General features: G+C 35.3%; 2 protein-coding genes across 2 annotated transcripts; one reads left to right on the top strand and one right to left on the bottom strand.

The window, feature by feature from the left end:
• The first annotated feature begins 3,881 nt into the window (after positions 1 to 3,881).
• On the top strand, positions 3,882 to 5,102 carry LOC112721337 (uncharacterized). Its single transcript, XM_025772407.1, has 3 exons — positions 3,882 to 4,067; positions 4,133 to 4,364; positions 5,071 to 5,102. The coding sequence occupies exons 1-3, from the start codon at positions 3,882 to 3,884 to the stop codon at positions 5,100 to 5,102; spliced, it is 450 nt and encodes a 149-aa protein (XP_025628192.1).
• A 5,480-nt stretch (positions 5,103 to 10,582) lies between these two features.
• Positions 10,583 to 12,961, bottom strand: LOC112720825 (L-lactate dehydrogenase A). The gene is made up of 2 exons (XM_025771921.3): positions 12,139 to 12,961; positions 10,583 to 11,204 (listed from the first exon to the last, which is right to left on the bottom strand). Exons 1-2 carry the CDS (start codon positions 12,745 to 12,747, stop codon positions 10,764 to 10,766), a joined length of 1,050 nt encoding a protein of 349 aa, XP_025627706.1. The 5' UTR covers positions 12,748 to 12,961; the 3' UTR covers positions 10,583 to 10,763.
• Positions 12,962 to 15,439: the final 2,478 nt, after the last annotated feature.

Below are 15,439 nucleotides of genomic sequence, written 5' to 3'. Positions count from 1 at the left end.
TGATGAATGTCTATCTTATTTGGCTTTTGATATTACTTGTCGGTTCAAAATACCAACCCGACATATCCCCAGGATGTCGCCTTTCTGCCACGACCCAGGTTATACTGCCCTGCTCACTCTTTCTTGCACTCTGCGAGTTATAGTGCCCGCGTTCACTCTGGTAGCAGAGAAGGTTATGTGAGCGGGAGACTGCCTTAGTCCTCACAGCTCAACATAGGCGGGAGACCGTCTCGGCCCCTACGCCGTCATTGCTACCTCGACAAGTGGGAGACTACCACAGCCCTTGCCCGAGGCACATAGCGACTTACCAAATTAATGCATGTCACATGAGTGGGAGACTGTCACAGCCTCACATTCGAACGTAGGTAGAAGACTACCACAGTCCCTACAACGGAGAACAATGCATATCACAATCATATACTCAATCTCGGAGATCACTGCTCATAGCACAAGTCTGGTTATACTCATCTCATTAACCATAATCATTCATGTTTGTCAATTTATTGTCACCTCAAAACTCTGCCAAGACACTCAAGCTATTCCATCTACAGAACTTCTCAAGCCTAATTCACCATTTTTTAAACTTGTAATAGAAATTCATCAATTTAATTTACTAACTCATCTCTAATAATCTTAAGGCCTAATTACTAGATAGAAATCTTAAACGGTAATTAAAGAAGTTTAGAAAGCTAGAGAATCCTTGAAAAAGTGAAAAAAAATAATTTTTCACCAAAACAAGGGTTGTACGTACACTATGTCGTGCATACGCACACGTTGAAGAAAACACATTTGCGTAAGCATATGATAAATCCATATTTCATGATATTTATTTTCTTTAATTGGGTGGATTTTATCAACTTTTCCTACATATATTCAATGAAATAGCATAGTTTTGTGAATTCTTCCAAATTTGTGCTTAAGAATGAAAACATGCCTTTTAGGCCTTTAATTTGCTAAATTTAATTCACTTTAATCCCATTCGATTCTTGGATGTGTTTGATGAGTGATTTCAGGTTTATAAGGCAAAGATTGGATTGAAAGAATGAAGAAAAAGCATGTAAAGTGCAGAATTCATGAAAAAATGAAATTTTGGAGATCTGCCATGCGATGCGTACGTGTGTTGACTACTTTTGTGGACGAGCTGGGCATATGGCCTAGAATTTCCCGGAGAAGAAAAAGTATGAAGTTGGGAAAGCACAGCAACCAGGACGATTATTCACTACATCTGCTGCAAGTGCTGAGGGATCCGAGACATTGATTAGAGGTAACTGTGAAATAGTTGGTAAAATTTTAAATGCCTTATTTGATTCTAGAGCGACACATTCATTCATAGCATTCGAGAAGGCTAGTAAGTTAGGATTAAAGATAGTGGTGTTAACTTATAATCTAAAGGTGCATATTGCTACTTCTGAAGCTATTGTGACTAGATTAGGTTGTCCACAAGTTTCATTCTGAGTTAAACAATAAGACTTTGTCCATGATCTGATCTGTTTACCGATGACTGGTCTTGATCTCATCTTAGGATTATATTGGCTATCTAAGAATCGCGTTTTGCTTGACTGTTCTGAAAGGTCATTGCATTTTATGTCGAAAGGGCCTGAAAGACCAGTGGTGGCGAAGGGTTATTATTTGAACTCTGTTATGGTAAACTATAGTGGTTGTGAATGTCAGGGTGTTATGTTGTTAGCTGCGAATGTGTCGAGAGAGGAGCAAAGTTTAGAGCAGATTCCAGTCGTAAGTGAATTTCCAAAAGTGTTTCTGGATGACATTCCTGAATTCTCTCCTACTCGAGAAATCGAGTTTGTGATTGAGTTGGTGCCTGGAGCCGTGCCAATCTCGATTGCTCCTTATCGAATGTCGCCATTGAAATTGACCGAACTTAAATCTTAGTTGGAAGAACTGATGAGTAAAAGTTTCATCCGAACAAGTGTTTCTCCATGGGGCACGCCAGTGTTACTGGTGAAGAAAAAGGATGGGAGCATGCACTTATGCATGGATTATCGGCAATTGAACAAAGTCACTATGGAGAATAAATATCCGTTATCAAGGATCGATGATCTGATGGACCAACTGTAGGGTGCTGGTGTATTTCTAAGATTGACCTTAGGTCTGGTTATCACTAGATAAGAGTGAGAGACGAAGACATTCCGAAGACTGCCTTCAGAACTCGTTACGGCCACTATGAATATAGGGTAATGTCTTTTCGGTTAACCAATGCCCTGGCAGTGTTTATGGACTACATGAACCAGTTTTTTCGTCCATTTTTTGACAAATTCGTCGTTGTCTTCATTGATGACATCCTCATCTATTCCAAAACTGAAGAAGAACATGCAAAACACTTACGAACTGTGCTACAGATTTTGAAAGAAAGAAAATTGTACGCTAAGCTATCTAAATGTGAGTTCTGGAAGAATGAGGTGAAGTTTCTTGGTTATGTGGTAAGTCAACAAGGAATTGCCGTGGATCCTGCTAAGGTAGAGGCGGTAATACATTCAGGGCAACCAACCTCTGTGACGAAGATTAGGAGCTTTCTCGGTTTAGCGGGTTATTACCGAAGGTTTATCGAAGGTTTATCAAAGGTTTTTCACAACTCACTTTGCCTTTGACTAAGCTATCAAGGAAGGATGCCATTTGTTTGGACCTCTGAATGCGAGGAAAGTTTTCAAGTATTGAAGCAGAAACTGACCACTGCACCTGTGTTAGTGTTGCCTGAGCCAAATGAATCGTTTGAGGTGTACTATGATGCATCATTGAAGGGTCTGGAGTGTGTGCTGATGCAACACCATAATGTCATTCCATACACCTCACGGCAGTTGAGACCCCACGAAATGAATTACCCAACTCACGATCTTGAATTGGCTATGGTTATGTTTGCTCTAAAAGTTTGGAGGCATTATCTGTTAAAGTATCTTTTCGATCAGAAAGAATTGAATATGCATCAAAAGAGGTAGATGGAGCTGCTAAAATATTTTGAGTTAAAAGCTAATGTCGTGGCAGATGCTTTGAGCAAAAAATCTTTATGTGTTGCTTGGATGATGCTTCGAGAAGAAGAGTTGCTAAAGGCGTTTGAGAATCTAAACTTCGGTGTCGAAGAAGAGTTCGGGACTCTATGTTAAAGTCAATTGCAAGTTTCAAGTGATTTTAATTATGAAATTTTAAAAGCTCAACAAGACGATCAGGAGTTACAGAAGATGTTGTCGGCAATTGAGAAAGGAAAGCGATTAGGGAGTTTCATGGGATGGTGACGGAATATGGAGGTACAAGGGTAGAATTTGTGTGCCGAACATTGGAAATTTATGGCAAGATATCATGAAAGAGGAGCATAGTCAGATTTTGTGTCAGGTTTGCCAAGAGTTCGGGCTGGATTTGACGTTGTTTGGGTGATTGTGGATCGGCTGACAAAGTCAGCTCACTTTTTACCCATTCAGATGAATTGTACTTTAGAGGAGCTAGAACGTTTGTACATCAAGGAAATTGTGAGGTTGCATGGAGTGCCTACCACTATAATCTCTAACAGAGATCTTCGTTTCACTTCTAGATTTTGGGGAGCTTTCCAACGGGCGTTTGGGACTCAATTGAGTTTAAGTACAATGTACCATCCTCAAACCAATGGCCAATCGAAGAGGACAATCCAAACCCTAGAGGATATATTGAGGGCTTGTGTTTTAGACCAGCCGGTGAGCTGTGATCGGTATATGTCGCTAGTAGAGTTTGCATATAAGAACAGCTACCATGCGAGCACCGGAATGACTCTGTATGAGGCTCTATATGGAAAAAAGTGCCAATCTCTGCTATGCTAGTATGAAGCTAGGGAAACAAGTTTGTTAGGGCCTGAAATGATAGCTGAAACCACTAAATAAATCAAGAAAATCTGAAGCCAAATGCTTATTGCTCAAAGCCGTCAGAAAAGCTACGCTGATCAGAGGCGAAAGCCTTTAGAGTTTGAGGAAGGAGAGCATGTGTTCCTGAAAGTTACTCTAACAACTGGAGTGGGTAGAGCGATCAAAACAAAGAAGCTGAACACTCGTTATATCGATCTGTTTCAAATTCTGAAGAGAATTGGACAGGTAGCCTACAGAATTGCCTTACCTCCGCATTTTTGAACATGCACGACGTGTTTTACGTGTCGCAGCTTTGGAAGTATACTCCTAATGCTGGTCATGTTCTGGAACCTGAGTCGGCTCAAGTAAGAGAAGATTCGACACTGCAAGTAACCCCGGTTAGAATTGACGACACCAGCATCAAACGATTGAGTGGCAAAGAGGTTTCATTGGTGAAAGTCACTTGGATTCGGGCTGAAATCGAAGAACACATGTGGGAACTTGAATCCAAAATGCGGAACGACTATCCACACTTGTTCGCAGGTAACTAAATTTGAATTTTGGGGGCAAAATTCCTATTTAGGTGGGTAAGATGTAAACCCCGCATAATTAACGAATAATTAGCCAATAAATTAATTATTAATCAAAGAAATTAGAAGATAGAATTTTATAGTTTAATGAGGTAGAATTAATTAAAACATGAAGTTTAACTCTAATTTTAAAGGTTTTGGCCCAAAATTGGGTCGAAGGGACCAAACCGGGCGAATCGGGCCCACATGGGGCCTAAGGCCCAACATAACCCACATGCACTAATGAGCTTTAGCTCATTTGCTTTCCTCTCCATATGAAACACACTAAAAAGCTTAGCTAAGGGGGGAGAACACTCCCAAATCACAAATCCTCATTCAAAGATTCAAATTACCGTATCTTTCAACTCCAAGCTCTGATCGCCGCACAGTTTGCGACCACGCGTCCACCGCGTCGAACTCTACAAAGTCCAGTACTCAATTTGATAAGGAAGTCACATTTCCAATTCAATTTTCTCCTCCCCAATTTTAAAAATTCAATGTTGTAGGGTGTTGAGTTTTTTATTCTTTGATGTTTTAGGGTCCAATTAGCTTGAGGAATTAGCGGGTTTTTGTTGACTTGAGGCACGGGTAAGGTAAGAATCTTCAAACCCTAGTGAATTTCTTGGTTAAATGTGGTTGAGTATTAAGTTTGTGTATATGAATATGATAATGTGTATTAGGTAGTGAATATGTGATTGTGAAACAAAATTGAGGTGATTAGAAGCTCGGGTTGTGCTTTGGTTGCAAAATTTTAGTGGTGGAGGCTTGTGACCTTGCTTATTTGAGGTGTCTTTGGCGTAGGGAATAATTGGACAAGGTATGATTTTGGTTCCTCTTATGTAATATATAATGTCTTGTGAAAACTTAGGCTAAATGACCATAGGATAGGATGGAATGTATGATTATGTTGAATGCGTAGTAGACTTGATGAGAAACATTGAATTAGTTTGAGAATGTATTTATGATTGATGCTTATGGATGATGGTTGATGAAATGATGATTTGAATAAGTAATGTTGATACCATGACTATTGAGTATGATCTTGCATTAAGTATGAACCCTTGAGGATGAATTTGATGAGTTTGGGTAATGACGAGTTATGAGATGAATGAGAAGCAATTATTAGGTATGTTTTAGGATATGATTTGGTTTGTTTTGTTATGTTGTGAAACTTCGATTTTTAGGAATTGAGTTAGGAAGTTGTAGAAATGGAGGTTTATGGTTTCGAGTGAAAATTTGGTTTTTGAGCGAACTTCAGCGAGTCATAACTCGGTCTCCAGACTCCCAAACTTTTCCAAACTTGTTTTATATAAAAATTGGGTCCGTGAAGTTTACGCCGTTTGAAGAACTGATGGAAAGCAATTTTTAACGAAAAATTTAGCGCGTCGGAAGTTGGATGTGAAAAATGTGAATTCTGCATTGTTAACAGCTTTTTAAGGAAAATGAAGGGGGCACGTACGCGGAAGTATGGCTGCCTACGCAGCCATTCGCCATTGTTCAGAGTACTTGCATATGTGAGCAAAGGTCACGTACGCGAGTTGGGAAAAATCACACTTCTGCGTACGCGGGACATGGTTCGCATACGCGAAGCCCTGTTTTTCAGCAACTTGAGTTTTGTGATTTAAACATGATTTTGAATCTCTAAACCTCTATTTTTACTATCTAAGACCCTAGAAGTGAGTTATAATGCTAGTGTAGGGGGTTGAACTAGGAAGGGGTGGTAACTTAGAAGAGAAAAAGGCTTGAGATATGATGAATTATGAATGAGAAGTGCCGATATGTGATATATATGATGAATATGGCCATAATAAAAGAATATGAATGAATATGAATGAAAATGTGGCTTATGCACATCTTTTATCTGAGATATGAGTTTTCCTGGGTAAGATGCAGTGGCTTGCCACCACGTGTTCCAGGTCAAGACTCGATACTCTATGGACCCTACATTGCAAGATGTGGCCAGACACTTTAACGCCCTAGAAATTCCCCCAATGAGCAAAATTTGATTATGATTGAGAAAATGCTATACATAGACTCTTGGGGATGCGCGAACAAGGGACTGTCCAGGGTTTAGCAGCCGGACATGTCAAGTTAGCTTTATAACTGACAGATGAGACTCATCAGCCATAGGGCAGGCATGCATCATATGCATATGTTTGTTTTTTTTCTTTTGTTCATTTAATTGGGTTTGCCTTTGTGAATCAATATGTTCTTTGTCATACTTGTTACTTGCAATAACTGTACTATATTTGTGTTTGCCTTTGTCTGCTTTATTTATCTTTGAGTTTCCACTAGAGTTTGGAGGATTGGAGGAAGGCGAGGAGTTGAGGGTTTTTAGTTAGAGTTTAATTAATATTTAGAACCTTATATAACCTACCCTATTTATGGTCTTCAATTTATAAGTTTTAAGATTTAAATCTGAGTGTCGGAGTTCTAAGATTGTCTCTGACTTTTCCGGGACCTTATATCTTATGTATGTGGTACCTTTACCATCCTGAGAACTCCTGGTTCTCATTCTATATAGATATTTGTGTTTTTCAGATGTAGGCCGAGAAGCACCTCGTTAGGCGTCTGGAGTTCCTGTCACAGTAGAGTGGGATATTACTTTTTAAGGAGTTTTATGTATATGTATATATATGTATAGACTTCTCCTATGTTATGTTTTGTTGCTATACCTCATAGAGGCTTTTAATGGAGAAATAGGGTTTATTTTTAGTTCTTTAAACTTGGGATTATATGTATGTATGTAAATATTCTCCGGCCAACCTTAGCTTCGAAGGTTGAGCTCGAAGCTTGAATATTTTGTAGCCTTGACTCTCCACTTTTATTTTATATATACATACATACATACATATGTATGTATCTATGCTTTCTTCGTATGCAAGTAAACGTTATCTTGAGCGTTGCGCTTTTATTTTCACGACTTTGCTTTAACAACCTTCAAGTATCATTGAATATTATATCCCTTCAATTATGTTATGTATGTATGTTTTATTTTAGAGGTCGTAAATACCATACCACCTCTATTTTACGGTTTAAGCGTAAAGCTCTGTGTGGTAGGGTGTTACAGTGACTGTGTTGTGTTATGTCTGTCATCATGCTACTACCATAATTTTTTTTAACCCTTTAAGGTATCATGTTACTCATACTATTGTAAGTTGAAATGAAGAGAGTAATAAAAATGAAAAGGTATAAAATGCAAACCAAAATACAAAATCTTGCTTGCACAAAATATTCTCACTCTCACAATAGTACAAAGGTGCCTACTTCAACTAGATAAATAAAAGACATTATATATATATAACTACTGATACCAGCTATGTTCTGCAAAGTTAGATAAAAAAATCTGGTAGAAAATAACTCATTAATTTAGAGTGACATGTTCAGTCGAAAATCAAAAGTAATATTAAATAGAAAGACTAAGCCTAGATAAAATTGAAAAATAAAGTTGTTATGTTCAGCAAAACTAAACTAAAAGTATATCAAACATAATACCATATTTCACAATATTGTTTGACTTTCTCACGCACAATAGGATCCAAATCATCTATAAGATATGGCTTTTTGTTCGGATCAAAATCTTTTACAACAACTTGGTTTATTGGTGATTCTGTTGTAGAACAAAAGTATCCTCTTTTCAAAAAAAAACTTTGCAATATGTCATTCTATGATAGTTTATTGCTTTTGAAATGCTCACTGAAACTCACATGCTAGCTTGTTTGAAATGCTCATTTAGAAAAAAAAAAGTGTAAATTCAGATTCAATTTGCAATGTTATATATAGTGTTTAGTAAATAAATTCTTTCCGATAATTATCTTCATATCCGTTAGTACAATATTAGCATTCCAATCAGAAGCTTTCATAAAATATGAAAAATCAAATCTTTTCAAATATTGCAAGTTCGGTGCATATATCTCCTACAAGTTTCAAACAAACCATAATCTAGCTAATTGCTAAATGGTTATCTTATATTAAATAAAATTGCAAAATGCAAAAAAAAAAAGGCAAACATAGCCAACCTTTATACTAGAATTCATAATAGTTGATGAAGCACTATTGTACGATGCATGAGAAAAGGGTACTTTATCAAATATATTTGTGTGAGCATTAAGCGGTATCAGCTAAAAATGGACATTAATCTTGTTACATCAAACGTCGGAGGCAACGTTGAGTGCATGTTGTAATAAGGAGAATCGAGAGACAGAACCCATCTCCTTAGCGAATTTGATGCTTCCACAGCCTACAAGAAAGTCACTCTCTTCCATAGCGATCTAATTTGAGGATTTGCTACAAGATTGTTGGACTTGAGATAATGATGTATCACCATGCTAAGATAGAATTTTCATCTTGTATCACCTAAATAGTAAGAAATTCATTATGATTAAAAAATATAATTAAGCAAACATTGATGATGAAGTAAATACTTTCTTATATCACATGAATATATCATTGTGTTGGCAAAAATTCAAAATATTGGATAAATAATTATTAGCATAAGCATAATTATTCAAGATACTGCAAGATGCAAATGTTATAAATCAATCATTTATGTTAATCTTGTTGTTTTTAGATCTTAGATTTTTAAAGAAGAGATAATTTGATATAATATGAATTCTTCAAATTCAGTTTCATCCTCATCGGTTGAGAAAAGCTCAACATTATTTTTAAGAGGGAGATCATGATGAGAATAATAGTAATAAAAAAATATTAGAGTGCCAATATTATTACAAGAAATTCACAAACTCAAGCATAAGGGGACACCAAAATGCACACAAGAAAGAAAGAGAGAACAAAGAAAAAGAAGTTGCAACCTCAAAAAACAAATGATACCACCATCAACCACTACCTTTTACAGCAAGCAGGTTACAATATTGATAATTCGTTCTATAATCCTTCTTCCTTTGATAATAATAATTCTGAAACTCAGCTTAGTTTTAATAATAATGATCAAGATGATGATGAAGATGCAGGTCTTGTTGATGTTTTTAAAGTGGTATGTTCCTAATTCTCATTATCAACAAAAAAATTATTGTATGTATTCTCCCTTGTTGGTTCGGATCATCATCTACATCGTCATGGACCTATAAAACGTTTGGATCTCCAACTAAGCTTTAAGTTGGAGTCAAATACAAGAACTTTTATCTGGAAGACATAGATTTACTTTAGACTTGTTAAAAAAATTATGTAGATATATTAGTTTGTTGGATCTTTTTTGTTGTGATTTTAATCTAGGAATTCACAAAACATACGAAGAGAAATTAAAGTTAAGGAAGGAATATTCCATTATTCATTCATGACTAATCTTACAAAACAAGAATGATTTTTCAAAAGCTTCATGACGTTAAAAGTGTTGAAAGATTAGAAATGAAAATTCAGCATAAGTTATGAACACCACTGACAAATTTACCTATGAATTGAATGAACTATTACTATTTTATTATTAGTTACTTAGTACACGATACTCAAGAGGAGCTGAATTGAGTATCAAAGAACAATAATAATTTTTTGCAGAATTTAAATGAATTTGAAGTAAAATGCATAAATGGATTTGTATTAGTATTTTTCTAAGAACTTAAGTCAATTCTCAAGTACTTATAATGAGGATTTACTTTTCACACCACTTATTATTAAAATGCAAATAACTATGAATATAAAAAGATATTAAGTTGAGAGAGAAATTGCAAACGACGATATATTTTAGTTCGGCGTAACTTTTTTTTGGAAAGCTAAAAAAATATATATTGATACTTAAATTTTATTATATTTTTGCTTTCACTAACACTGTAAAATTTTTTGGGTCCGTCACTGTGCAAGCCCACGGAAGGGAGAAAAAAGAAATAGAAAATAGGGGCCGGAAGGAGGAGAGAAAAGAAATAGAAAATAGGGGCAGAGGAAATGTTGATATAAATGGAGAAGAAATGGCTATGTAGTTTAGGAGGTCAGTGTTAGTGCTATTTGTGACAAATTGATAAAACCTAACTATAGGGATGAATGTTCATAGCAAATTTCAAGGATGACGTATAACTTTGCTACTTTAATGTATTACTTGTGAGTAATTTTTTGTGACTAAATCTCTTTTTTTTTTTCAGGTAGTGAATTACAACAATTGAAAATTTAATTGACTGGCTAAATATATAACAAAATACATATCACTAGATCTACCATGCTAGACTTAAAATGTAACAACAAAAAGGACCGAAATAACATGTATCAATTAACATAAACGCCGGACCACAAGGGTCAAAATTAACATGTAACAACTTAGGCTAATCTGCAAATCAAAATAAAACAAAGTTAAAGTACAAAATAAGTTAACTAATAAACCACAGGGCATTCAAGGAGGAGAGATCTTTCTAGAAGGATGAACACAAATTTAAAGATCTAACTGAGTCTGCACCTCAAGTATGGTCTTGGCAGAGTCCCTGAGCCTTTGTAACTCCTCTTCATTCAAGTGCACATTGGTCACACCCAACACTCCTCCGCGACCAAGCTGTGCTGGCAAGCTGAGGAACACTTCGTTGCTAATGCCGTAGAAGCCTTTTGCCAAAACAGAGACAGGGTGGATCTTCCTTTGGTCCCGGAGAATAGAGCGCGCCAAGCTAGCAACAGAGTAGCCAATGGCCCAAGAAGTGTAGCCTTTGAGGCTGATAACTTCATAGGCGCTGTCTATCACTGCTTTGTGTATGTTCTCTAATGTTTCCTTCTCGTATGCTATCTGCTGTTTCTCCAAAAAGCTCAGAACTGGAACACCACCAATGCTGATGCTAGACCACAGAGCCACCGAGCTATCCCCATGTTCCCCCACTATGTAAGCCTGAAATGCAATAACCGTATACAAACTTTACATTCTCTAGTATTCAGTTATTCAAATTAGTATCTACAAAATCATATTACAATTTCATTTTGTAAACTGTATATAACAAGCATTTCTATGTATGTTAAACATATCTAACAACTTGGCTTGAAATTAAACTAAAGATTCCGTGAATGATCAGTTGATCAGATACATCAAGCCAAACTTTGAGTATCATTACTAAAATGTTGAGTGACCTTTTTAAAGAAGACTTCAAATGCCATTCTTAATTTGAACCAAATTAACAGTTTTAATTTGTAATTTTTTTAAAATAGAAAGAAATTGAGTGAAATATTTTCTACTGAAATGTTTTGAAAATTTAAAATTTTTAATCTTTCAATACAAATTCTATGCGTTGATACCTTAATGGGCATAGTTAGATAAATCTATATAAAGTATGTGTCTGTTACGGCAGTAAAACATTTTAACAAAAATATTCAAAAGATAATACAAAATCAGTTTAAAGTTACTTTATTTTGAATTTTTTAATTATTATTTTATTTTATTTTATATTTTTTAATTATCATTGAAATAATTGAATAATATTAAATATAATAAATGAAATCACCAAAAAAAAAATATAATAAATTTATAATTATAACTATTATATACATAAAAATATAAATATTAAATTAAATAAAATAAATTTAAATTGTTGTCTTTCAAGTATTAGCAGTTATCTAACTCGCCAAGAACATTCATTTAATTATCTACATGTTTTTTTTTTTTCCTATTTTTAGTTTTTTAACACTAAATGAAGCAGTAGTCGGCAACAGATCCAAAACAAGAAGAGAAATAAGAGACATACGTATCCCAAGATTTGCGGGATACAGTAATGTAGACATACAATAATTAATAAAAAATTTAAAAATACAAAAAGGAAAATGAGAGTGACCTGCACGTCCTGAGCGTTGACGTCGAGATGATCCGCGATGAGGAACCTGAACCTTGAGGAGTCCAAGTTCGTACCCGACCCGATAACCCGGTTCGATGGAAAACCGGAGAGCTTCCACGCCAAGTAAGTCAGAACGTCCACGGGGTTCGAAACGATGAGCAGCACCGTCTGCGGTGAGTACCGCGCAAGCGGTGGCACAATGCTCTTGAACAGCGCGAGGTTCCTCTGGAGCAGGTTCAGCCTTGACTCGCCAGCGTTCTGGCGTGCACCTGCGGTGATTATGCAGAGGTCGGAGCCGGCGGTGACGGCGTAGTCCACGGAGGCGTAGATCTTTGTGCGGGGAAGGAAGGCGGCGGCGTGCTGGAGGTCGAGCATCTCGCCGCGGAGCTTGTCGGCCTTGTTGTCGATGAGGACGAGCTCGTCGGTGAGATCTTGAGTGAGGATGGTCTGAGCAATGGCCATCCCGACGTTGCCGACGCCGATGACTGAGATCTTGGTTTGGCGCTTGGTTGGCGAGGGTGGTGCGGCGTTTGTTATGGGCCTGAAGAAGGCCTGGGTTAGGTCGAGCCCACCTGGGCCCAGTGTGGAACCTGAGGGACTCTTATGCATTGTGTTGTGTCTTGTTGTGGTAGTGAATTGTCGTGGTTTGGGGTTTATTGTAGAAGGAGAGGGGACTACGGAAGTTTTTATACTGTAAAATAAGAGTCATGCCTTATAGTGGTACTAATATGGTGGTATGTATTAAATTTAAAATAGGTTGAGATTCTAATTGTATTAATTATATTATTGAAATTGATAAAAATGAAAAACGTATTATATTAATTTTTAATAATGTGATGAGTCATTTAATAAAAAAAATTAAGAGATTAACATCATATATTTTTATTAATTTAAAAAATATAATTAGTGCTCTTAAATTCTAGAAAATTATTTTGATGTTGATAATTAAATTAATCTTTGTAAAATGAGATATTTTCTAAATTTATTTCTAAAAGATTTTATTAATTAAATTGATCTTTTAAAAATTATGAATTAATCATATTTATTTTTTAGTTATTTTATTTATAATCTATGTCAATAATTGATGATGTAAAATGTTAATTAATAGTATACATGATACATAATATATTTAATTGAACGCTGACCAAATATGTTTATAAAATCTATCAATTTAGTCAATATATATTGAAAATAGAATTTTCGTAATTAGAAAAAAGACTAAATTAATAAATTTTTATAAATATATTTGGTCAATATCAAATTAAATATGTCAGATATTATATATGTTATTGATTAATACTTTACAACATCATTTTTTAAAAGAAATTATTTATAGAATGGCTAGAAGATAAATATGATTAAATTTAAATCTTTGATAAATTAATTTGATTAAGAATATCTTTTAGAAATGAATTCAAAAAATACTTTATCTTTCAATTTTGTATAGCATATAACCAATATAAAAATTATTTTAAGATTTAATTCATTTAATTTAATTTTTATAGTATGTATAAAAACTTTTCATATTAACAATAATGAAAATTAAATTATGAGAAATAATATTTATTTTTATAATAGAAAATATAATTTTACTTTAACTATATTTTTAAATATTATCAAAGGTTTCATTAATGTTATAATTGCAGCAAGTAAAATTCAGAATTTGGCGTTATGGTCTTATGGATATTTGAAAGTCAATGCATTTCTGTGGATGGAAGGAGAAAAAGGAAAGAATGGTACAAAACTTTTCAGTGGAGACACTTGGGATTTTCAACGGTCAACCTTCTAGTTCTCTTCTCTAGAAGGGAAACACCAAACTGTAGCCAACATTCCTTATTTGAACCTTCAAATTGGTTTGATTTAGAAAAAAAAAAAACATAATAAATAGAAATAGAAAATTAAGGTTTAAAAATAAGTTTGATTTGACCATTGGATTTGAAAATGAAACCGTCTAAATGACGCGTTTTTTAGGATTTTTTTTTTCTTAAATAAAATAAAAAATTATTTAATTCTCCAAACAAAATTTTTGAGTTTTACTTTTTGGATGACAATTTTTTTTTTTTTTGTAATTAAGACAAATTCGTCACACTCCCGACGAACTTTATATAAATTAGGGAGTTCGCTACACCTCCAGCGAACTCTACGATTTATATAGAATTCGCCACCTCTTCCGACGAACTCTAGGTTAGATGTCTAAAATAAAAGCATGCAGCAGAGTAGAGAACCACAATTTTATTGTCGACTTTCATTATCATTGTTAACATTTTTTCTCTATAATGTCAAAAAATTCGTTGTTATCTATTCATTACGATAGTGAAATAGTGTATGATGAAGAAGGTTCTATCGTTTTTAAATCGGGATAACTGATAATTACTTATATGACACTGGAAGTCAACAGTTTAACAGCATTGAAAAATTTGATATTGCATTCCGTCGGATAGCAATAGGCAAAAAAGGTGAAGAAAATTTACTACAGATATCCGACAGAAGTAGATGGCAGTTTGTTTTATAAAAGGTATATTACAGTTGTCTTGTCTCTGTTGCTAGTATATGTATTAGACCATGGTGAGAAATATTTCTGTTGTTTTGAATTAGGTATCGTTTACGTGACGACGAGGACGTACGACTTATAAGGTCGTGGCACAACCGATGGACAAATGTTCATCTGCTGGAATTGTTCATATTCCTTGTTGAGTTGGATGGCTGAGTATCATCTGCAGATACTGTCGATGATAGTCCGTTGAGTGGAGTTGTTAGGCGAACTATCAGAAAGACAATGGTGGACCTAAATATGCCACCTGAAGGTAATCAAGAGAGGTCTAATGTTAAAGTTCGTAATATTGACTTAATGGATGACGGTGTTGAAAGTCACGAGGGTTCTGCTATCAGGGATCCGATAATGTGTCAGTATGAAGTTAGCCCCGATGACGGAGACGATTTTGATGAAGAACCACCCGAAATTCCTAACAACGGTGACGAGGAAGAAGAGATGAACTGCAATGATGACACACAAATCGCTCTAACACAACCTGCCATTTCTCGACCATATGACCGGCTGGATCATTTCACGAGGTTGAATCTCGATGCAATGACTTTCGATTGGTCGTTTACCCAGGGAGGCCCCGAAGAGGATTCAAGCAACGAGTTCGAGGTTGGACAACAATTTAAGAACAAGGAAGAAGTCATGTTAGCAGTTAAGTAGTACAACACCAGGAGGGCTGCAGAGTACAAAATAGTATAGAGTAACCAGTTGAGGTATAATGTACAATGTATCAAGTTCGTGCCCGGTTGTAATTTGAGC

The sequence above is a fragment of the Arachis hypogaea genome, chromosome 11, assembly GCF_003086295.3.
Source record: "Arachis hypogaea cultivar Tifrunner chromosome 11, arahy.Tifrunner.gnm2.J5K5, whole genome shotgun sequence".
NCBI lineage: Eukaryota > Viridiplantae > Streptophyta > Magnoliopsida > Fabales > Fabaceae > Arachis > Arachis hypogaea.
Note: the sequence above shows the minus strand (reverse complement) of the source record. Positions and strands in the feature narration are given on the sequence as shown.

Bases quoted from the DNA above. Each gene is read 5' to 3' on its own strand.
- LOC112721337 (XM_025772407.1), top strand. From the start codon at position 3,882: ATGCTTATTGCTCAAAGCCGTCAGAAAAGCTACGCTGATCAGAGGCGA. The intron at 4,068-4,132 runs GTAGCCTACAGA...TACGTGTCGCAG, and splicing joins TTCTGAAGAGAATTGGACAG to CTTTGGAAGTATACTCCTAA. The intron at 4,365-5,070 runs GTAACTAAATTT...AATGTGTATTAG, and splicing joins CTATCCACACTTGTTCGCAG to GTAGTGAATATGTGATTGTG.
- LOC112720825 (XM_025771921.3), bottom strand. From the start codon at position 12,747: ATGCATAAGAGTCCCTCAGGTTCCACACTGGGCCCAGGTGGGCTCGAC. The intron at 11,205-12,138 runs GTCACTCTCATT...ATTGCATTTCAG, and splicing joins TCAACGCTCAGGACGTGCAG to GCTTACATAGTGGGGGAACA.